The sequence below is a fragment of the Petaurus breviceps genome, unplaced genomic scaffold (genome assembly GCF_028583685.1).
Source record: "Petaurus breviceps papuanus isolate PSGF00001 unplaced genomic scaffold, PetGlider_PUasm1.0 188, whole genome shotgun sequence".
NCBI lineage: Eukaryota > Metazoa > Chordata > Mammalia > Diprotodontia > Petauridae > Petaurus > Petaurus breviceps.
In genome coordinates, this window is record NW_027185804.1 from 37051362 (window position 1) to 37075582 (window position 24221).

The 24221-nt window shown below is 45.0% G+C and overlaps 1 protein-coding gene across 5 annotated transcripts in view; it reads right to left on the reverse strand.

Moving 5' to 3' along the window:
* CKAP5 (cytoskeleton associated protein 5) overlaps nucleotides 1-24221 on the reverse strand; it is a 90121-nt gene that overhangs the window by 22567 nt on the left and 43333 nt on the right. For all 5 annotated transcript variants that reach the window (XM_069091547.1, XM_069091543.1, XM_069091546.1 and 2 more), the window contains 14 exons: nucleotides 23221-23403; nucleotides 20281-20394; nucleotides 19920-20030; nucleotides 18214-18306; nucleotides 16248-16433; nucleotides 15565-15659; nucleotides 15041-15098; nucleotides 14786-14911; nucleotides 11831-11970; nucleotides 10390-10564; nucleotides 9910-10023; nucleotides 6487-6615; nucleotides 2203-2397; nucleotides 1707-1842 (listed from right to left, as the gene is read on the reverse strand). In XM_069091547.1, the coding sequence (XP_068947648.1) occupies nucleotides 1707-1842; nucleotides 2203-2397; nucleotides 6487-6615; nucleotides 9910-10023; nucleotides 10390-10564; nucleotides 11831-11970; nucleotides 14786-14911; nucleotides 15041-15098; nucleotides 15565-15659; nucleotides 16248-16433; nucleotides 18214-18306; nucleotides 19920-20030; nucleotides 20281-20394; nucleotides 23221-23403 (1855 nt within the window). The remainder of the gene's footprint in view (nucleotides 1-1706; nucleotides 1843-2202; nucleotides 2398-6486; nucleotides 6616-9909; nucleotides 10024-10389; nucleotides 10565-11830; nucleotides 11971-14785; nucleotides 14912-15040; nucleotides 15099-15564; nucleotides 15660-16247; nucleotides 16434-18213; nucleotides 18307-19919; nucleotides 20031-20280; nucleotides 20395-23220; nucleotides 23404-24221) is intronic.

A 24221-nucleotide genomic window follows, 5' to 3' on the forward strand; every position in this document is an offset into this window, starting at 1 on the left:
GGGGGGAACATAAGGCTAGAGGAAAGGAGGGAATCTTCCTCTGCTTCGGTTTTGAGTCAGGCAGGAGAGTCAAAGGGAGTGCATGCTGCTCCATTAAAAGCCCTAGGGAGCCACATGGGCCCAAACATGTGTGGTGAGGGCAAAGTCAAAGGCTCCCTTTACCTCAGGCTGGAGGCTGGGTTGGGGAGCCAGAAGGGTGCCTCCAGCTTGAAGATGGGGGGAGTAGGAGACAGGAGACTGTAAGACTTGGATATAGGCCTGAGCAGGCCTGATGTGGGCCAGTGCCTGGGACAGGAAATGAGCTGGGGGAAGGCCTGACTGTAAGGGGTGCCATAGGAGGTAACATATGAGGGGCCTGAGATGCCAGCAGAAGTTCAAGCTATAGGACTCTTGGGCAGGAGAACAGTACTTCATCGATAGATCTGGGTAGACCTGGCTCCCATGTATCCTTCCTACACTGCTACCTTACAGGAAATCTCACTTTAAAAAAAAAAAAGCTACAAACTAGAAATGTTATCACCCTACTAAAGAGAAAAACAGGAGCTTAAATATACTAACATGGGGAGAAAACTTGTTACTCCAAACTGATGGTAAGAGGCAGTTTTATTAGCATTTCTGATCACTGTGACTCCTTGGGTTCTATAGACAAGAAATAATGACGGCACCATCTTCACAACCCTGACAAAAATAGTGCAATTTAAAATGAACTGTAACCAGAGATATTCTGATAATCAACTCAATCCCAATAAGACTGCAAACTGTAGCAGTAGCAACTGGAGAGAGTCATGTTCATGCAGCCCAGAATCCAAAGCCCATCAGCCAGCTTGCTAAATGAGGCTATATCCCAGCCATGTGCCCTGCAGCTCCTAACGTGGAGCAAAAGGGAGCCCTCACACGGACGCCTAGTCAGGATGGCCTGTGTGGAGAATGGGCTTGGATGCACAAGGTGTGTGCAACAGGGCAAGTCACCCTCTCGCTACACCACACCAGGCCTCCTCAGATTCTCTCTCTCTCTCTCTCTCGGATGTAAAATACGCGGGTCTGGACAAGATGGGGGGAGGGAGGGCCAGGACAGACCTGTAGGTTTGAAAATAGGATGAATGATCACTTTCTGGGACTGTACTACATGCAGACGTTCTTGGTGCATTTGTTAGGCACCTACTATGTGCCAGTCATGCTAGGCACTGTGCTATTATCTGAATAGCCCAAAGTCAAGTAGTACAAAGACAAGAGGGAAAACAGTCTCTGTCCTCAAGGAACTTAGATTCTTACAGGAGACAAAATGTACATATGTAGGTATAGATTTGTTTATGCCAAACCAATCCAAAATAATGTGGAAGGGGAGGGAGAAGCATCAGGAAGGGCCTCCAGGAGGCCAGGACTGAGCTGTACCTGGGAATAAACCAGGGATTCTTAAGTGATGTTGGTGAGGAAGAAGAACAGCCCAGACATGGGAGAGGTAGTTTGACTACACCATAAGCGTGTGGGGGGAGGGGAGGGGAGGGGAGGGATGGAGAACAGCCTGGAAAGGCAGGATGACACTAGACTGTAAAGAACTGTCCTAGTCCTTGAGCTTAAAAAAAAAAAAAAGTAAGAAACCACCTTGAGAACAAAGGCTCTGTGGAGGTACAATGCAGCATCTAGGCTGGACTCTTGGCAAGAACAGCTCTTTTCCTGCCTATCTCCTCCTTATGAGAGACATTTACCTGATACAGGCTGGAATTTGGCTGCACCTGCCCCTCCTGCAGGTTTCGAGGATGATTTCGAAGGGGCAGCAGGTTTGGCTGGCATGTTGGCTTTGGCTTTCTCTAGCATGGCCAGTACCTGGTCCTTGGATGTCGGCTAGGGAGAGAGAGCCCATAAATCAGAGTCACCATATATGAAATGCCCAATATACATTTGTTAGCAGATGTGTTCTCACTGACACATCCTAACTGACATAAACCACTGACTTTAACTGCTTGAGGACACTAGGATAACTCCCAGTTTTGAAGCACAAAAGGCAGAAAGGCAGCACACAGTGAGGAAGTAACCATATACAGTCAGACTCTACTGGAAGGACACTGAAGTCAGGAAAGATTTTTTTTAAAGACTCTACACTGCCAAATAAGATGTTTCTCCTCTCACAAGTAGGTTAAGCCTTGACTCAGAAGAGACAAGAGAATAGTATGTCTCACCCTCTAAATATTCCTAAAGGTCTACCTTGAGTTTCCCAGTGGCCTTGGCCATCTTCTCGTAGCCCAGATGCATCATGAAGAATGGCAAGGCATCTTGGGCCTTCTTCCGTACGTCCCCATTCCGATCCTCCAAGCATGAGTACAAATGAGGGACACACAGGATGAGGTCTGTGGGAGCGGAGCGGAGAGCAGGAAGTTTTTCGGCTAGCCAGCCCAGAAGCTGTGAAAAGAAACAGATTAGCTGGGCACCTGAGGAGACACTATGAGGCTTGGCAAGTTCCTGACACTGAGTCAGTTCTTGCATGTAATAACCTGATGGATTTTCCTTGTGTGCATATTCCCTCTACCAGGGTTCACTGCTGCCCCACCACACTCTCTCATCCTGCCAGATTCTTGCTAGGTTATTTCCATAACTCCTTCATAGAGGACCGACTAGTACTTAAGCCATCTGTTTATTGTTATGATAAGAAAAGGAAGTATACAAGTATAGTAAGAATGACAGACAAGTAATCGATAATATCTTATATGCTATATTCTTGCATGTAATTTGTGATCAGTGACAAGCTGCAGAAAAAGGAATGAGCCTGAGGTTGAAGACCTGGCTTTGAAGCCTGGAACTAGCTGTGGAAGCACATGTGAAGTAGTCAGGCGCCTGCCCACCAAACCCTTCATCTGCATAATGGGCACACCACCTGTAGGGTCTGCCCCATGGCAGGGTGGTGAGGCCCAAAGGAGATCATGAGCACTGAGCAAACTTTAGAGTGCAATACAGACACATGTCAACTATCAATGTTCTTTCTTTTGCTTTATGGCGTTTCTTAATTCAGTCACAAGTACTGTAGCTCAAAATCATGAATTACACCAATTCTTGAACTGAGCTCCAGTCCAATCTCTTCCTATTTGCTTCTCAGCTCAACTCCCTGTACATCTGCAGAGTCCATCCATGACACACTCTGAAGGATTGTGGTTCATTCTGTTACAATGTCACAGTTTGAGCGATATGCCTTTTCAGTGTTTTTGTCATGTGGATGGTGATCAAAATCCCACAGCCATCCAAGAGATCCAAGCCCCTGCTAGAGTGTTTCAAAGCTCAATCTCATGTGCTCTGACAGGCCTGTAGGAGAGAGCTTAGTCATCAACAAGGAATCCTTATATCTTGTGAGAGAGAGACGTGAGAGAAAGAGACACGAGAGAGAGAGAGAGAGAGAGAGAGAGAGAGAGAGAGAGAGAGAGGTATCTGCTAGCTGCAAGACCAGTCCTTGGGTTATATATAAAGACAACAAACCAGTCCCACTCTCAGGGATCCCATGTTGTTCATATCTTGCTTGATGTCAGTACTTAGTAGATCATGGAACAGAATTATGTCCACTGTTGACTGTGACAGTCAGGTAATTTGGGGAAGATGTCTTGTTTGAGGAGAGCCTTTGAGGTTACATTTATAATAGTACAAATGATTAAAAAATTAAGGTCCTACATTATCTACAAAGCCCAGAAATTTGTGCAAGCCTAAAACCATGGCCACCTGTTCAGACTGTGGTGTAAAGGCAGCATTTTGGCGCTGTGGTCAGAACAGCTGGGCTCAGATCCTGGCTTGACCATCTACTGAATTTTTCCTAAGTCACTTAACTTAGGCCCCAGTTTCCCATCTGTGAGGTGAGCAGGCTGAATCAGATACCTGCTAAGGCCCTTTCTAACTCTAGGACTATGATCCAATGATTTCTTCTCATATTTTCACTAAGGAAATACTCAAGCCATGTCTTCTCATTTGGCTAAGAGAAACAAAGCAGGAAATAGGTTGACAGCTGCTTATGTCTTCTAGGTCTCCCTTTTTGGGCAAAATGTTTTATTCTTGTGTAATCTTCCTCTGCTTGAAATAACCTGAAGATCCATTTGTTTGTCCAACCGCACCTTCCTTTTTGTGGCCTCCAACAGGTATTCCTCAAACTCCATTAGGAAAGGATTCATCTCCTTTGGAAGTGGAGGGGTGGAGATAGGGATACTAATTCTTCATGGTAAACCTTAAGATGACCCAAGCACACTATCACACATATCCTCGCATGCTAAAATGGATCTGTCTGAACATTAATTTGGAATTTCTTCCAAGGATACAAGCTAAAACCCATCCATCCTTCTAGGCAATGCTCTGCCACCTTGGAGACCCACCCGAGTGCTGGGCACCTTCTCTGATGTCACCTGACATTCTGGGCTGTCCCTGAGCTATCCTTCGCTCTCTCTATTTCCTGACCATATTCTTTACTCCAGCTCTCCTTCCAAGAGCTTTATTTGTTCTATGTTTCAGCCTACTCACACCTACTATGCACTTTTCCATGTGCCTCTGTGTGAAAATAATTTTTACTTCCTTGGAAACTAGTGTTCCATGATTAAACTCTTAGCATAAATTTAACAAATGCCAAGTTAACTATCCTGAAAACATCCTATGTTTGGCTTTTGCAAATGATTTTGAATAATGTAAGAATGACTGAAAATCATGGAAGTTATTTTATATAAGTCAAATGCTTGGTCTGAGTGATTACTATGCCACATTAACAATTCACTTTGTTATGCCTTCTAGAAATACTCAAGTATACCCATCCCAGGGGAAAGAGGTGGGGGTGAGAGAAACCCCTTCCAGCAGTAATTGCTATGAAGACGATCCTTCCAAACTCTGTTATGTGCACTGCTGTTCTTCACGCACGGCACTCCACCTGCTAGCTCCGTGACTTTGCACTGGCCAACTTCCATCCTGAGAACACTCTCACTCCTTACCTCCACCTCATAATCACTTGTTCCCTGTGAAGCTCAGACATGAAGCCTTTCAGGATTTGCTCAGCTATTCGGGCTCCCCCCACCCCCAACCACTTGTATATACTCTTGTACACACTTACATATGGACTGTAAGCATCTGTCCTTGCCTCCAGTACCCAGCAGAGTGCCTGGAACACAGTGGGCATGTAATAAATGCTTGCTGATTCACTTTCAGCAAGTATTATGATGATGAGGTAAATAAGGTGATGGACTAAAAGCTGAGTGGTTTTATTATTGTCACCCATGAAAATAGATCCCTATAAAAATGCTGGCCAAATGGTTCCACTTTCCGCCTGCTGTTTTTCTCCCAGTTTCCTCAGCAAATGCCAGGGGAATGATTTGGCCTGGCCAATCCTGTGCCAAGCTTTCTGCTGGCTTACTTTGTGCTCCAACCATTTAGTTGTTCTATGTATGAGGCAGTGATGATGAGAGTTTCCCACTGTCAGCTCATGCAACGTTCTGTCCTTGAGCTTTTATGCTAAACTGTGGTCCTCTCTTCCCATTTGGCAAGGAAATGAAACATCTGCTTTTTGAGGGGTTTTCTGTGCTCTCTGGACACCTCCTGTGGCGACTGTGCTGCATTGGTTAAATGCTGTAAAATGCTAAGAGTCAACAGCTTAATTTTTGTTCATTTCCCATTTTTTTGGAGTAGATATCTTGTTTAAAACAATCTAGACAGAGCTGCTGTAACTGCACATGTACCTGCATCGTTATCCCTTCTATGAAGGCATTTATTCCGACCGTGCCAGTCCATTACCTGACCACATAAAAGCTGGCTCTAGAATGACTTCTGCTTCAGAACCCGTGCTTTTCCATCCACACTTTACAATCTCATTTGGAGCCGGCCTTTCAGCCCTGTGCTGTTTCTCTTCGTCACTGTATACAGGCCTATTCAAACCACACTTCTTCGCATAAGGAAGAGAGTGAAAACTATGTGTCTGTTGCCCATAAACTCAAGAAATGTGTCATATTTAAGTACAATTAAATACAAAGTTGTAACATTACACAGTAACACTACAGTCACATTCACAAAAGCGTCTTGGTTCTTTGTACCTTTGACCTTTACCCTTTGGCAGCTGTTAAAAAGCACTTTCTAAAAAGACAGACGGTCCTTTTCCTCCTCTTTGCATCCCAAGAAATAGCTGGCTTTAACATGTTCTAAGCACTTAGGTGGTTTAGCAGCAGAAAGGTCACTTTTAAGCAGGATTAGGGGAACTTATTAACTTATGACATTGTATCTTTACCCGTGACAAAGAATTCAGCTTTGCACATTTTAGAGCTACGCTTCTTACATCTAGAGCTCATGAAAGGTAGAGTTCTAACACTAAAAGCCACTGTGGAGGCCCACTTCTCTAGAAATTTTACACATATCTGGGTACAGCAGGCGTTTGAAATTTAGCCTTCCCTTCCTCATTAAGTGAGCACCTTGCTGCCTTTCTAGTCAAGCGTGAAGGTCCACATCTCCCCTCCCCTACGACAAAGGCTTGCCAGGGGCAGCACTAACCTCCTGCCTCAGGAAAGGATTTTCCTTTCTAAGCTCCTCAGAGAGATCCTCTCCCTCTAGCCACTCCTTCATGCCAGTCTGCTCGGCCCAGGCATTCACAGTGGCTAGAGCAGCAGCTCGAACATTGTTCTGTAGAAAGACAAAAATGTATAAGAATACACAATCCATGGGACTGATGGGGAGAGAGGGTGAAGAATCTGCTCTCTTACAAAGACAAAAAAGAATCAGAGCCTCTACAATTGGGGCTTTCCTTCTCCTGGAGGATATAGACGAATCGACACAAGATAATGTGAAGTGGAAGGGAACACTGAGCAATGAGTCATTAACAAGAAACAGAAGGAAGTAGCATTTGAACAGACCCTTGAAGGAAACCAGATTCTAGGAGGAGTCAAATTGAGGGTCAGCAGGGCCTCAATCTCTTTGTCCCCCCTTTCAAAAATTTTAGATTTTTTTTTTAGAATGGTGTAATTTCTTAATAATACTGGCAGCCTAACACTACCAATAAACTCTCTCATTATGAAGAGAAACATTTAAACAAAACAAAACTTTAAAGGGGAATTACAACTAATGTGTTTTCCAATTGGAGATACTATAGATGTAAAGGAAGACATTGCATTTATCAGTAAGACCATATTTAGCCTGACCTCATTAAGGGATTACAGTCCCACAGAATCTGTTTCAGTGACCGACTGCTAGGAACTTGGTGTGGTTCCATGTTAGACAATGATGTACTAAATAAATACCTAGGCAACCACTTCTTTCTGATCAACCATCCTCACCAAATTTACAGCTCCCAAGGGGGCACCCTAGCCAAGTGAGCACTTAGCTTCTATCATTTCATGAAGCATCCAATCCCACACAGTAAATCTGCAGCAAGTCAGAGGGTCAGTGACTTAGCATTTGTTAACACTTACTATTGTACCAGGCACCAAAGAAAGGTGACAATAATCCTTGCCTTCAAAAAGATCACATTCTCATGGGGAGAGAACACATAAATAACCAGGAACATTTAAGACATACTTGGAGTAAAAAGAAGGCAATGTGAAAGGAATAATTTCCTTCTCTGTGTTTGCCCTCTGTACAAAGCCTACAAAGGAGAGGAGGTGCCTAATAAATACTGGACTGATGAGGAGCCCAGAGTGGGGGAAGATAAGGCCTCCTGCAAAAGGTGGCCTTGGGATGAATCCAAAGGAAGCCAAGAGCATTCCAGGCATGGGACAGATGGCCAGAGCAAAGGTATGCAAACAGAAGTAAAGTAGTGGAGGAACCGCAAGCAAGCTAGCAGTGCGGCTGGATCACAGAACACAACTACCAGAAGACTGGGCAGGTAGAGAGAGGCCACTTTGTGAAGGGCTTTAAATTCTAAACAGAGAACTTTGTGTGATCCCCGAGGGAAGGATGGACTAGAATGGGGAGAAGGGAGCAAAGGGAACACGGTTAGACAGTCACTGCAGTAATGCAGAAAAGAGGCCACAAGAGGCTGCATGTGGGCCGTGACTGAGTGGACAGAGAGGCTATGGAGGGATCAGAGATAAGACTTAGCAACAAATGGGATGTATGAAGCAAGCATGAAGAAAGGAGTCACAGATAACACCGAGGCTTTAAGCCTGGGTGACCAGGAAGATGGCGGTGCCCTCAGCAGAGAAAGGGAATACTAGAAGGGGGAAAGTTTTTGGGAAAAGGTCATGAGTTCAGTTTTGGACATATTGAGTTTGAGATGCCCATAAAACCTCTAGTTCAAATCTTCCAAGACTCAGTTGGTGACGTGGGACTGGAGATCAGAAGAGAGACTAGGGCTGGATATACATAGCTGACAATCATTTGCTAGAGAGTAGAAGACTCTGCTTCACTCAAATCCATAAAGCCAACCCCCTCCTGAGGTCAATGGGCCTCTTCGAGGACAGACAACAACATGTGTAGAGAGGGCAGTGGAAGCCACAGGAGCTGGTGAGGTCACCAACAAGTGAGGTAGTACAGAGGGGAAAGAAGGCTCCGACAAAATCCTGGGGGATGACCACAATGAATGGCTGTGATGTGGATAAAGAGCCGACAAAGGAGACAAAGAAAGAAGGTTCACACCAGGACAGAGAAGTGCCATGAAACCTTAAAAGGGGGTGAGTATTCAGAAGAAAAGGTGATCAACAGTGCCAAATGCAACAGGAAAGCAAAGGAGCATCAGAATGGAGAAAAAGCCAATGTATCTGGCAACTAAGAGATCACCTGGTAAATTTGGAGAGGGTAATTTCAGCAGAGGATGAGGTAAGAAGCCAGTATGCCGAAGGCTCAGAAGAGACTGTGAGGAGATGAAAGCAGAGGCACCAAATGTAGACGGGCTTTGGAAGGCACTGAGCCAAAAAAGGGAGAAGAGACACAGGATAATGATCAGCTAGGGGCAGGGCATAAATAAGGGCTGTTTGAAGATGGGGGAGACACAAGCATGTTTGTAGGCAGCAGGCAGCCAGAGACTGTAGTTAAGAGTTTGGAGGATAATGGGAGAACTGACTGGCAAAATTAGGAGGAGGATGGGATCAATAAGGACTACTTTTTCACTTAAGACTCAAGTAAAACAAGAGAGGAGGTAAAAGTCTGAGGATATGAGATGATGGAAGGAGAGGAAGGGAAAATTCCTGGCAAACATTTTCAAAATTTTTTGGTGAAGTATAAGGCAAGGGTAGGAGGAAATGCTATGGGAGACTAAGGAAAGATGACAATGTTTGGATCAGTCAAGGGGCTGAGATAAGGGAGAAAGGAGAGGATAGCCAGTGTAGGTGTGGGTGATGGCTTAGAAAAGAACAGAAGGTGGTAGGAATGGAAGTCACAGTGAGGTTGAAGAAGAGGGTTAGGGAGTTAAAAGGTACAGGGAAAGACTGATAATAGATTATACTAAAGTAATTTCAGAGCTCACAAAAATGGACACCTTATTGGTGACAGCAAGATCAAAGGTATTACAATCTCTCCGTGGAGGTGAGGTGGTGTAGAAGTCATGGGAACTGAGCAGATTAAAAAGGACTGAATAGTCAAGATGAAAACCTGATTCCAACTTCAAGATTCACTTTTGAGTTCAATCATGCATACTCCAATAAGGCACTCATTTCCTCAGGAATCATGAAACTCCGTATGTGTCGTGGACTAGAGCATTCATTAAATGACAAGTAAAAATCAGAATAAAAACTAAAAATAACACTATAAAGGTGGAAAGAAACCTTTACTTTTCACACTGTTATTTTATCAAGCAATAAGACATTTTATGCCTGGGAAGCTTAATGGTGCGTTGAGGCAAGAACAGGTTCTTTTTCTTTAACATTTACAGTTCACATGTACTTGGCATAAATTCTAAGAGGGAAAGCCACTGGGCTAAGAATGTGGGTGGTGTGTGGTAATGAGTGTGCTCCCCACAACACTGCTGGGGAGGCAGGAGCTTACCTTGCTGTCTCCAAGAACGGTGATGATCGGGATCCCCAAGTTCCTCACATGCTGCCTGATGTTTGGGCCCATGGCTACCGCCAGCTGCTGCAGGATGCTCAGTGTCTGCTGCACCTAGACACGAAGAACACTCATCAACATTCAGTCTCTGGGTGAACCATGCTCAAGGCCCTTTAACAACAACTAAGGCAGTAAAATGCCCTCTCCTATACAGTCATTAGAAACGATGGTTTCCATGCTCAGGAAGGGACTCATTTCTTTGTCAGTTCATAGTTCTCTGCTGACTTAAATGGAATCAACACACAATTTTAATTTACTTGTGATCTTCTAGAAAATTGTTTAATGCAGAAAAGGCACATCTACACAACAGTAAGAAATGAAGGGTTAAGCAACTCACCACATACGACTGAACCAAGCACTTGGGGGTGAGTAGGTAGCAATGGAAACATAACCCAGAAAACAGAAGAATCCATGACCTACCAAGATTTTATTTGAATCGTTGAGTCGACCCTTCAAGGCAGCTGCAAGTTCACCAATGTTAGGCTGTATGAACTTTGCTTCATTAATGATACTGGTCACTTCATCCAAGCCTTCCTTCCGAATTTTCCAATTCTTATCCCCAATCTTAGATACCAGCTCCACAGTGATTTTATCACTGAGAAAGATAAGCAAAAATTCACTGCTTGAATTCAAATCTTTAGTGAGATGACCAGAAAAATACCACTATCAGAGTATAGAAAGCAGTTCCTGCCTTGGTAGCACTTTTCCTTCAGTTTTGGGGACACTGGTCTATCCAAGTCATGGTGTAAAAAATAATGTATTTAGGTTCCTAGACATCCAGCCACCCCTCCCCTTTACCCCAGACCCAGATCACTGGGTGCCTTCCAGCCAGGCCAGGCAGTATCTCTTGATATGATTATCCCTAGATCACCTCTGCCTCTCCTGGGCCTACAGCAGGTATCTCCTTGGAAACCCTGGGGCTGACATACAGCTCCCTCACAACCTTCTGGTGCATCTTCAGTTTCTAGGTCATGTCTTCTTCTGCTTCCGACTCCTGGACCCCAGTGAGGTCCCCCTACTCCTTATTCTGGCAGGCTCTGACCTTCTCTTCCTTGGGATGCTAGACCTCTAGCAGGGTTTGCTGGGGAGGCTAAAGAGCTGGCTAGAGGTACCCAGGTGTTCACTGCATGCTCTATCTGAAAGATTGCCAGGGGCCTCCATACTTGCATGCCGCCTCTTCTCTCTCTCTCTTTTTTTGCTTTTTGGAGGGCAACTGGGGTTAAGTGACTTGACCAAGGTCCCATGGCTAGCTTTTGGGTTAAGTGTGTGAGGCCAGATTTGAACTCAGGTCCTCCCTCCAGGGCCGGTGCTCTATTCACTGTGCCACCTAGCTGCCCCCCTGCAGTCTCTTCTCTTTCACTGTTCTTACAAAGAAGCCTCCGAAGTCCAGGACAGCTTTGCCCTCCTTACCTCCCACCTTCAAACTTTAAGCAGACTGCTTGAAACTCTCCCTAGTCAGATGTTACCATGCAGGGTCCTCCATAAACTATATGAGCTCCTGGGCCTCGTGGAGCAGCAGGCAAGCTTGGACCTGACAGCAATGCCAGACTCTTGCCATTACGCAAGGGAAAACAACAGAGACCAATTGTTCATACACAAAAGGGTGTCAGATAAAGCAGAGCACAAACATGACAGCTGACAAGGAAGCCAGTTAATGCTCTGGCATACAGCTAGGCCACTCCGGACAACTCCAAGCAGTGTGAGCCCCAACTTTTGGCAGGTCCTCTGAGGAAAAGGAGGTCAGCTGCTTGGCCATCCTTCTTTTTAGGAGTTGGAGTAAGCAGTGGAATCTGCACGGTGGCTGGCTTGTCCACGAGCATTTCTGATCAAATAAATCTTCACTTCTTATACCAAAACACACCTGATTTCAACCCGTGGCAAGAGATCTACGACATCACTGCCACCTTCCTCTGGATCATCACCATCTTCTCCTTCATCTGCACCACCCCCAGTGTTTTTAGTAGTTCCTCTTGTTGGGGCAGGAGGGGTTTGTCCCTGCATCTGCAAGACAAATAAACAAAAACAGTTAGCATTTGTAAAGCACCTATTACGTGCCAGGCACTGTGATAATAATCTTACAGATATTTAACAATCCTAGAAAGCAGATGCACTATTTTTATCCTCATTTTACAGATGAGGATACTGAGACAAACAGATTAAGTGACTTGCCCAGGGTCACACAGCTCATGTCTAATGCCACATTTGAATCCCAGTCTTCCTGGCTTTGGGCCCAGTACTCTCTCCACTGTGCTGCCCATCAGCCTCTCCTCTCTCGGGTTTCATGGCACTCCTTTTTCCTCATGTCTGATAACATGGCTGTCCTAGGCTCTTTTCTCTCTTCCCTATATACTACCTGTGACCGCATCCGCTCCTCTGGATTCAGTTAGCGTCTCTGCATAGATGATGCTCAGATCAAATGATCCTCCCCTAATGTCTCTCCTGACCTCTTCCATGTCCAGCTGCCTATTGGACATCTCACACTGGATGTCTGAGAGACATTGGAAACTCAACACGTCCAAAACAGAACTTATCTTTTCTCTAAAACCCTCCTCTCTTAACTCGCCTATTACTGTTAAAGGCCCTACCATCTTCCCAAGCTCACCCTGGCTCACAGTATTCAATTGGTCGCTAAGTCCTCTCATTTCTAGTTCCATAACATCTTTTCTATGTGCTGGGTCTCTTGCTGATACTGCCACCATCCTGGTACAGCCCTCATCACCTCATGCCTAGGCTACTGTAACAGCCTGCTGGTTGGTCTCCCAACAGTCCGATCCGTCCTACAATCATCTGTCAAAGTAATCTTCCTGAAGGCCAGATCTGAGCCCTGTCACCCTCTTCTCTTGCCCAGTGGGTTGGTATGACATCCAGGATCAAATGCAGAATCCTCTCTTTGGCTTTGAAAGCCCCTCACAGCCTGGTCTCTCCCTAATTTTCAAGTCTTTTTACACCTTATTCCGCCTTAAATATCTTGCAAGTCAATGATACTGGCCTCCTGGGTGTTGCTAGACCAAGACACTCCACTCAATCAGGTACTTTCAAAAGGCCAGCCACTACCCCTTCCTTGAGCTCTCTCCTGCCTCTTCTCTGTCTCCAGGGTTCCTGGCTCCCTTTAAGTCTCCAATAATGCCCTGCTTCCTGCAATCAGCCTATCCTTCCCAGTGCTCCTTACTCTTAGTGTTGTTTTCGTGAGATCGCCCCCAGTTTATCCCACATCGATCTTATTTGCACACAGTTATTATGTTGCTTCTCTGATTAGGACTGTGAGTTCCTGAGAGCAAGGACTGTTGTTGCCCCTCTGTGTCCCCACTACTTAGCGCCAAGCCTGGCATACACCGAACATATGAGGTGGAAAATCAGGACGCTAAAATTCTTGTCCTCATCTCATGAACAACTCATTCCTGTGCAAAAAAAAAGGAATAGGAAATGATAGTCTCTCCCAGTTTCCAAATTCTGATCCTATTCCATAAAACAGTTAGCAATGTAGTGGATCAAGTGCTGAGTTTGGAATCAAGAAGACCCGAGTTCAAATCTAGCTTTGGAACTTACCAGCTTGTGGCCTTGGGCAGTTCACTTCACCTCAGTTTGCCTCAGTTCCCTCAACTATAAAATGAGGATAATAATAGCACCTACCTCCCAGGGTTGTTGTGACAATTAAACAAAATAATAATTATAAAAGTGCTTAGCAAAGTGCCTGGCCTATAGTCGGCACTATATAAAAATGCTAGCTGCTACCGCGATGACTATTTTTGTTATTATTGAAAGGTGGAGGTGAAGAAGATGAAGACTGCAGAAGGGACATGAAGAGATGGACTGTCACTTTGGAGACAGCCAAGTTAGTGGAATGATGAGGCTGGAAGCCAAATTGCACCACGTGAAGAACGGAAAGGAAAAGATGGATGTCACCACGAAAAGGAGCGCTTCCAGACCACAGTTAACAAGGATAGGCAGATCACGGGAGGGCTTTTTAAGGAGGGGGGGAGCCACAGGCATGTCTGCAGGCAGGAGGGGAGCAATCAAGGGACAGAACACCAGTGAGAATGAGCAGGATTGAGGGGCCAATCACCTGGTGAAGATGAGATGGAATGGGCCCTTGTGTGGGCAGAGGAGAGATTAACTGAGTCAAGGCAAAGAATCTGATGGCAGAGGATTGGAGAAATGAAGAAACAGTGGGGCGGCTAGGTGGTGCAGTGAATAGAGCACCAGTTCTGGAGTCAGGAGGACCTGAGTTCAAATCTGGCCTGACGCTTAACACAAAAACTAGCCGTGTGACCTTGGGCAAGTCACTTAACCCCAATTGCCCTCCAAAAAGAAACGAAGGAACAGTGCATGGGTAAAACTTAAATAGGTACACAGACATTTTAATCTATCTTTAAACAGGGAAGTGGGCAGACTACTGGGGAAGGCACAACACTATTCCATGCCATCAGCCATGATCCTTATGTTCTGCAGTGTTCTCATTTTTCAGTTATTTATTTACTTTTTTTGCTTTTTGGAGGGGGGAAGGCAGGGCAATTGGGGTTAAGTGACTTGCTCAAGGTCACATGGCTAGTACATGTTAAGTGTCTGAGGCCGGATTTGAACTCAGGTCCTCCTGACTCCAGAACCGGTGCTCTATTCACTGAGCCACCTAGCCGCCCCTCAGAATATAACCCAGTTATTTCTTTAACACCTACAATGTGACATACAGAGACCCCGCCTAATGCTAAGCAACTTTAATTAAGACATATTACTATTAAAGCTACTAACACTAAAACTAACCATCTGAAATAACATTTCTAAGCCCATTAGTTGGAGAAATGTCTTATGGAATGCTTACCTTTTCAAACTCTGCATCTATCTGAGAGAGGAGGGCTGTTTTCTCATCCTCAAAGAACATTCGCAAAGAAGGGCCCACATACAGATACATGACCCCAAGCAGGGTGATGGCAGAGGTCCTCACAGCCTTCAAAGCAAGGCAGAAAGAAGATTTATATATCAAATAAAATCAAATGTGTGTGTATAGATATAAATAAAAACGCAGAACAGACCAAGAGCCTGCCCACATCATTGCCATTTTCTATTAGGTACTCACAGGATTTGTAGCAGCAAGAGCTGTTTTCACATTGCTAATGAAAGCTTTGACATTCAACCTAGAAAAGAGAATAATGAACATTCAAAATAAGCCATGAGATTTTATGGGAACAGAAGGTCATTGTCTATTCCACCACTATAGTTATAAAAAGAGAAGAAACAGACAACTCAAATGAACACATTCACAAACTTACATCAGAGAGAGGAAAAGAGAGAGAGAGAGGGGGAGGGAGGGAAGTTCAGGGGTTGACATTCTTGTGCACATTTAATACTCTACCCCACACAGGGAAGACATGAGATATAGTGAAGTAATAGGGTTACTGCAATGTCAAAAGCCAGTGAGTGCTGGCAGTTCACATTCAAATTCAAGGGAGAGCTGTGAAACTGTGCTTTTTTTAATTCTGAGAGTTGTGCTTTGTTCTGGTGAGCAGGGCTGCTACATCCAAATATTCAGTCATAGGCAATAAGAGTAAGATGGAGAAAACAACTTATCAGCTTCCTGTATACTTATCTTGTGAGACTTACCCAGAAAAACCAAATTCCTTGATTGCATTGGACAGCCAGTTTAAAGTTTCTGACTGATTTTTGGGATTTTTCTGTGAGAAAGCCATTGACATGACCTGGAAGAGAAAAACACAAATCTCTATTTTCCTCTCCACTACAGAAGGATCACAAGCAAAGGTGCTGATAAAGCCACAGATCCCTATTCCTCTGTATCACAGAATCACTGTTGGAGGCCCCAGTATGCTCTTCCTCCATGCTGGAATCAAAAAGGACCAGAGATTCAGAGCTTGAGAGAATGCTGGCAATCATTCAGCTCAAGCCCCTCGTGTGCCCCAGAAGATGACTTGCGCTCCCGGCACCCAGCTAGACAGCACAAAGAAAGCCCACACTGAAGTCCGGCACCTCAGCATCCACATTTGAGCTCTTCAAACTATACTATTTGTCTCATGCTGAGGCTAGATGGGAATCCTGAGCCCAGAGAAGACACTGCCTCTTGCCCATGTCTGTGCACTCTCAGTGACTCTATCAGTGACTCCTTGAGGAACGTTCTCAAGGTCAGAGACTAAGCCAAGCAGCTCCATAGGGCTCACAGCATCCTGTTCTGCAGCACCTCCAACTGAGGGTTTGGGAGAGAAGGAAAAGAGCTTGGAGCTTCCTCAGTGAAAACGATAAAGGGAACAGAGGGGAAGAACCCAGCCACGGACCTGCTCAGCTGTCCACGGCAGCAGACACGCCTCTGCAATCGATGTCAGAGCCTCCTTTGCATTGTTGCCACATTTCACGTCTCCAATTTTATCCACAAGACCATCCAGGACAACCTGAGCTGAAGTTTTGGAAAAATGTCCCTTCTGAGCAACCAAAGCAACAATGTGAAGCTTCATCTGCATCACCTGAAGAGAAACACCGGGGAGGCAAAGCTGAGCCAAAAGACCTTTGGGCTGTGCAGATCCATGTGGAGTGGATGGGACCAAAGCCAATTGAGAAGCAAAGGACTTTTACCAATGAGAGGGGCCTTAGCGATGGGCAGAGGGGGAACAAATGGTAACCCTATTTGAGAGTAAAGAGAAAAAACACCAAAGCACCTCAAAATATCCATTTATAATATGAGCACCCCCAAAACTTCTAAGTTAAACTGTGCTTTCTTAGAGTTGGTAGTACAGGCATTCCCTAAGCATTCAATGGCCACACTACAGTCCCTTCTCCTCCTACCAGGGCCCTGACTAGAATGGAAGCCACTCTGAAAAAGCAGGGACCTTTTCAAAATGGATTTCAGAACTTCTGAATTCAATTCTATAAGCATTTTCTAAGAAAGGGTGGTAGAAGATGGGGACATAAAGGTAAAAATTAAACAGACCCTGACCCCAAGGAGCTTATGGGGACTGGGGAGGAGTGGGGTGGAAGGAAGATGTGACATATAACATATACACAGAGAAGTAACTACAAAGTAATTATTAGGGCTAAGGAGAGTATAGAAAAGGCCTCATGTGGACAGAGGCCTTGAAGGGAAGAGAAGACAAGAAACTGAAAAGAAGCCAATTTGTTAAATTGACCTGGGGACAGACTAAACAGTATTCCTACAATTAGAAAATCTTTCAGGGAGATTAGGTGGTGCAGTGAATAGAGTACCAGCCCTCGAGTCAGGAAGACCTGAGTTCAAATCCGGCCTCAGACGCTTGACACACTTACTAGCTATGTGACTTTGGGCAAGTCACTTAACCCCAATGGTCCTTCAAAAAGCACAAAACCCCCCCCCCTTTCCTCACATTAGCTACATTTTAAGTTATTTATACAATTTGACATTCCAATTATTAGGGCCCCATTTAAGTTAATATGCATAAAAATGCAGCTCCCTCTGGGAGGGCTGAAGAACCCAGTTCTTGGAAAAGGAGTTCCCATTTGAATCCCTCAGACAGTCTTCCTAACACCAAGTTAATGCTGACAGAGATGAAGAATGGGAATTTGCAGTTTAGCACAGGGAAAGTCACCTTTTCAGAGGACAGATGTAGAGCAGGCTAGGGGATGGAACTGCAGGGGGCAGTTGGGGAAAGCCTGAAGGCACTTAGAACTTGGAGGACTAGAAAAGGGCAGGAGGTGGAGTAAAAGAAAAGCCTGTGTGTGTGGGATGGGGGGGGGAGTGGTAGATGGCCCTGGATGACAAGGCTCCCTACAACTAAGACTTTGAGGAGTCAACAATTACACTTCTAGTACTATATTTTTGCCACGTTATGCGTTAAATGTTTTTATTATGGCATCTGCTCATCAATCATAACACTTTCTATGGGAATATGTGTCTCAAATCCCCTAACAAGTGACTTATAAGCAACATTTGTAATGTAAATTGGATACTACCCATATTTCTCTCACTGGTTTACTTTAACAAAGTAAAGAAATTCTCATTTTCTTTATATTTACCTGAGTCAGCAGGTCATACCTACCCAAAATCTATCTCTTGAGAGTAGGAACCAACAAAGCACCCACCCCCACTCCACACTTCAAGTGAGGATGAGACACTGCTGACTAACAGGAAGCAGAGCCTGAGATGACTCTATAGCAAGGGAAGACCTGGAAGGAGTGAGTGCATCTGTCCTTCACTACGGAGAAACAGGCAAGGAGACCCAGGTCGATGAAAGCATGCTGTTCTCCATTAAAAAAAGGAAAAGGGCAAGATACCTGAAAGTTGGTTTCTTTCCATCCTGGCTTCTTAGCCAACATCCTCACCAATGCCTGACAGGGCATTTCAGTTCGGTCCATTAGTTCAACAGCCTTAAAAGTTGAAAAACGAAAACAAAGGGGTTAGAAGACAGCAATTAGTCATGAGAAGTTCTATTTTTCAGCTTTCAAACACTTTTTTTTTTTCAGATGGGGAAGGCAAGGCAGTTGGGGTCAAGTGACTTGCTCAAGGTCACACAGCTAGTCAAGTATCTGAGGTCACATTTGAACTCAGGTCCTCTTGACTCCAGGGCCAGCGCTCTATTCACTGCGCCACTTCGCAGCCCCTTTCAAACTTTCTACAAAGCATCGTGCCATGCAGTCTTGTGACATGATGCAGACCTTACTGAGTAGGGAGGGTAGACATTCTATCTGGCAGAGAAGCAAACTGAGGCCCAGAGGATAAGGGCCATTTTTCTCAGACTCCCAAAATCTAGCGTTCTTTCCATTTCACTCATATTATCTAAATTAAGATTTGGGAGGTACTTAATTTAGGAAATAATAAAGTCAGCTAAACCATATCCCTTCCCTAAAATGAGGAAACCTTCCATTATTTTAGAATCTCTTTCAAAATTTTCTACTCTTTCAATAAAACAGAATGACACAAAAACAAAAGGGCAACAAGAAAAGGGAGGGAAAGTTTGTTCACACAGCTCTCAAAAGAATTAAAAATGAACAATCCTAGGAAAGCCTGCTCAAACCCATCATTATTAAACAAAATATAAATCAAAACAACTCAGAGGTTCTGCCTCACACCCAGAAAACGAACCAATGTGAACAGGACTGATGGATGCTGCAGGGCACCAGAAGTTGGGCACCCTAACTGCTGGGGGAGCTGTGAACTGGCCACAGAGGTCAAAGACAGGCAAAAGGTCCCATGTATGCCACACTTTGTGCAGTAGCAGAGAACTGGTAATAAAGAAGCTGCCTGTGAACTGGAGAATGGCTACACAAAATGAACATGGTAGAATATCACTGGGTCATGAGAAACAATGAGTATGAATTCAGAAAAGCAGGGAACAATGTCTGTCCACCACTGTGGAGTAAAGCAAGCAGAGCCAGGAAAATAAAACACACAATGATCACAAAAATGTACATGGAAAAGAACAAACACCACAAAAGTCCCAAAGCCCAGGGTGTGGGATTAGAACCACCAAGCTGGGCCCCCAAAAGAATCTCTCTCCCTTCTTCAGTGAGGATGGGGAGAGCTAGGGGTGTACAACACTGTACACAGGGTCACAGGCAGTTTTGCTGAACTGCTTTTTTTTCCTTCTTGTAAAAAACCAGTCAGCAAAGATGGCTCTCTGGGCAGCAAGAGGGATAGATTAGGAAATGAATGTGATGCACAAACAAATGCAATCAATAAAAATGGGATAAAAACGATGAGAAGACAACAAAGTTTGTTTACTTCAATTGAGTAACTGAGCAAATGAAAGAAAGCTCTTGGAGCTGAAGGTATGGGAGCATGTGAGGAGTGTCACACTCCAATCACTTTTATGAAAAGGCACCAGCCCACAACCAGTATGTCACAGTGCACCTGGCGGCTCTGACACTGGACGCAGAAGGCAGCAGCATGGAGACACTGAAGAGCTGTAACACCAAGCCCATCCTGCACGAGAGTCCCGAGCTATCAGCCTCTGCCAGCACGGCTACTTCTTGCTGCTCACCTTCTGGAACTCCTCCATGCAGGCCAGACGTTCCTTCCAGTTACCACTATCAAGCAGCTGGAGGCAGGTAGGCGGAAGGACAGCTGAAGCTTTCTCCTCACATACTTCTACCTGAAAGACACCAAACCCAATGGGATTAGGAGATACCCCAGTCAACCAACGAAGGGAGCCAGAGCATCCCAGACAATTCCAAAAAGGACAGTGGTCACATGGGCTCTAGTGAGCTGGGATGCTGACTGCTGTCACTGACCCAATCCCAACAGGCCAAAGGATGCAGGATTCATGAACCAAAGGAAGAAAGACCCCAGCTCCATTCCAAAGTCTCAAATCTCTGTCTGAGGGGCACAGGGGCAACCCCTACCGAGAGCTCAGGCTCCACGATCTCTTTGACATCTGAGCCTTTCTTGTTCTTAGATCCAGCACCCCCAGTAGCTCCAGACGCAGCTGGTTTTCCCTTCTTAGGTGGTCCACTAGCCTAAAAAAAAAAAAAAAAAAAAAAAAAGGAAAAGCAATTAGCCACAGGATTCAGAACCTTTATCATCACAGTGAAAATTTAGACCCAAAGTTCAATGTGATGCACTGGTCACATCCTCCTACTTTAAAGATGAATATATTCACCAAAGAAGGCTCCTGTACTTTTGATGAATCTTCAAATGTAGTCATTAACATTAAGTCAAAATGCTAAAAGCACAGAAAGGTTATTATTCCCTTTCTGTCCACAGTCCACTTGTGGAAAATGGATATTCAATTCAAGCCAACATGAATTAGTCACAAGTTATGGGTAGGACACTAAACTAAGTGCTTAGCTTACAAAGACTACCAGCTCTACTCTAAGGGATCTAAGGAGCAAACTGGGGGAGAAGGGGACCAGGAGGGGAGCCGGAAAAGACAAGTATGCAAATGGCTCTGATATAAAGCAGTGTGAAGTTACTGTCAAGGGAGAGGTCCTGGTAAAACGTCACGAAAAATCTGAGGGAGAATGTTTTCATCTAGAATGGGAGGAGGGTATCAGGTATATATATTTTTAATCCTTAATGTTTATTTTTAGAAATGTAAACATTATCCCTTTCCTATGTAAACGTGAACTTTTTTGATCTGAGATGAGTTCTAACAGAAATATTTTAAGTCTTCCAAACATTAAGTATCAATAACTCCTTTGTGGCAGGGTTGTCAGTACGTCAGCATTTGTTTATACAGTGCTGCTTAAATGACTAAATCCAATAGACTTCTCAGAAGAAGCATCAGAGCTGGGCTTTGGAAAAAGACAAGGACACAGACATTGAGAGTCAGAAAGGAAGGAAACGAGCCAATTTCAGGCTTGGGGATGGTGTGAACAAAAGCAGATGAAGAGAGCAGATGAGGATGGGGGGTGGAGAGTGAAAGGTCTTCAATACCAAAGCTGATACTTTTCTGGTAGGTGAGCAGCTACCACTCAAAAATTTTTGAGGAAGGAATGGCATGATTATAGCAGTCCCTCAGGAAGATAACTTGGAAGAGGACTGGAGAAGGGAGAGACTTAAAGGAAGACCAGGAAGATAGTGGCTACAGGAGTGGCTAGGTGGCGCAGTGAATAAAGCACCAGCCCTGGAGTCAGGAGAACCTGAATTCAAATCGGGCCTCAGACACTTGACACTTAACTAATTGGTCAACAAATGACCTTGGGCGAGTCATTTAACCACAACTGCCTTGCCTTCTCCCCTCAAAAAGAAAAAAAAGTGGCTTAGATGAGAAGAGAAAATTCAGGATTAACTTCTCACTGGAGAGATGAGGTAAAGGAAAAGGGAAGATCCAAAGAAGACTCTGCAGTTCTGGGCCTAAGAGGCTGACATCTATAGAAAGGTGAACTTCCTACAAGTGGGATTCATTCTGGAAAGGCCATTCCAAGACACACTGAAATGGCAGCACGCTTTGGTGCCTCATTCCCACTCTGACAAGGAGCTGGCTGAGGGCAGAGCCGATGCTACTTAGTTCTGCAGGGTGCCAGATTCTGCTCAGACTTCAGCAGGGGAGGCACCTGACCAGAGTAGGGATATCTGACACAGAACGTCTGCCTGAGGGACTCTGGCTAAGCCACCTGACCTCTGCACACCGCAGGTGGTGCTCTAAGACCATGTGTCCAACAGCTTTCCATGATTCCATCACCTCTGCTGCCTCCTCAACACACTCTGCCCATCCAAGTCCTAGCAGCTGTGTTCTGCCCGACCTAACCAGAAGCACGTCCTTCCTCCTCAATGCTTTCTTGGGGCATTATTTCTTCTCTGGCTCCACTTTCCTCCGTTTCCAATCTGGATACTACAGTTTGCCATTCCGAGTCTCTACTATTCTCTCCTCTTGAATCTCTCGGTCCCTTGTCATTAGTCTCACACTGCCTGACTCTTCCTGACCTGCTCAGAGGCTGCTAAACAGAGCTTGAAAGCAGTCTAACAATCATGCCATGTGGGTATATTATGAATTCATGGTATTCCCAGCCTCACTTGGGCCCAACTCCCTCACTCTTCAGAGAAGTTATTCCAAGCCTTTTCAAGCCTCCCAAACTTGCCTTTCCCCCTTACTTGACCTTTTGCCGCATGGCTCCCAACCTCCTCCTCACTCAGCACAAGGGAGCTCACACACTCCTTTTGGACAATTCTAATTGTTAGTGAGTTTTCGCCAACACTAACCCTAATTTTGCCTGCCTCTAACTTCCAGTGTTGCGCCTAGTTCCTTCCCTTGGGGCCCAATAGAATGGAAGACCATTCCATACCCACATGACAGCCCCTCACTTAGCTCCCTTACACCCCCTGCTCCTCACCCTCAGTCTTCTCTACTTTCTTTCAGTCTATCCTGAGGACTTTCACTCTCCTGGCGATCCTCCTCTGAACCCTCTCTGGCCAAACAATGTCATTCTCCAGCTGTGGTTCCCAGAACTGAACACAACACTCAAGATGGGGTCTGGTGCTGAATCACAAGAGTGAGCACCCCTGTGAGATGGTCTGAAGCAGGAGATGATGTATGCCCTCGGTAACAAAGCTGACAGGCCCATCTTGGTGGTGGGCATCTTCTTCTCTAGAGACATCCACGGGATGATGCCATTTTTCTAAGGCCCTCCTAGGGGAGGGAACTCTGCTAAAGGCAGCCCCTTTCCTGTGACTTCTAGACACCGGCCCAGGCTCACCCAGCCAGGACAGGTCAGAGGTCCTCCTGACTCTGAGGGGCCACCCCAAGGGACCCCAACAGAATAATGGCAGGCAGGTATCTCAGTGCTCCTGCCCTGGATGATAAAAGGTTCATGTCTGAGACATCGCTGCACTGGCCAACTTACCTTAGCGGCAGGTGCCTTTTTCATAGGCCCTGACTTGGGTGCCACGGCATCTTTCACATCCTTATCTCCTGCAGCTCCTGAAGCAACAGTCTTCCCGGGAAGTGCTTTGGACTCTCTTTTCTCAACTGTGGCTCCTGATTTTTTGCCATACACCAACTCAACCTTCTCGGAACATTCTTTGATCTGGGCAGAGAAATTGACACCAAAATCATTCAACTCAAATTTAGGAGCTAAGTTGTAGAACTTTATGATTTGGTAAGAGCTTTGAATACTGATTATTTAAGAATTCCAAGAGAAGCTTGCTACCCCATAGGTATGCATATAAACAAGTTTGTACACTGAATTTGTATATAATGCACCTGCCACCTCCAGTACTAAAGGAAGACAAACCTATTAGGAGAGGTTTCTCAGTCAAGTTCTAGAGTGTTAAAAACCATCCAATACTTTACTGTCTACTTAAGATTCAGGTTCTACAGCCCATTTTTGCCACACAGAGCTCTTCCTAAGAAGCATATTTAGAAGAGCAAGGCAGATTGGAAAAGTAAATGCACTGCCTCATTCCTTTTCCCTCTAGAAACACTTACATCCTTAGAGTCAAGCTGATACACATTTATCAAGTAGAAGAAAGGAAGAAAAAGAAAGAAAGAAAGAAAGAAAGGAAGGAAGGAAGGAAGGAAGAAATTTCAGAGAACAAAGGATGACTACTCTAGGCCCCTTCTCAAAATGGAGGTTCTGGGAGGAGCTTACAACTGGGAGAGCAGTTGAAGTAGGGAAAGGCCCAACTCAAATGATGCCTTCTGTCTGAGGCCATTCCTCAGTGCCCCAATTGTTAATGCCCAACCAACAACTCCATAAATTACCTGGTATTTATTTGATACCAACTAATTAGTGTAAGTGTTGTTTCCAACGGTAAAATGAAGCTCCCTGAGCCAAGGATAGTTTTTTTTGGTTCATATCCTCAGGGTCATGTGTATAGTAGGTACTTAAGCATGCTGAAAAAT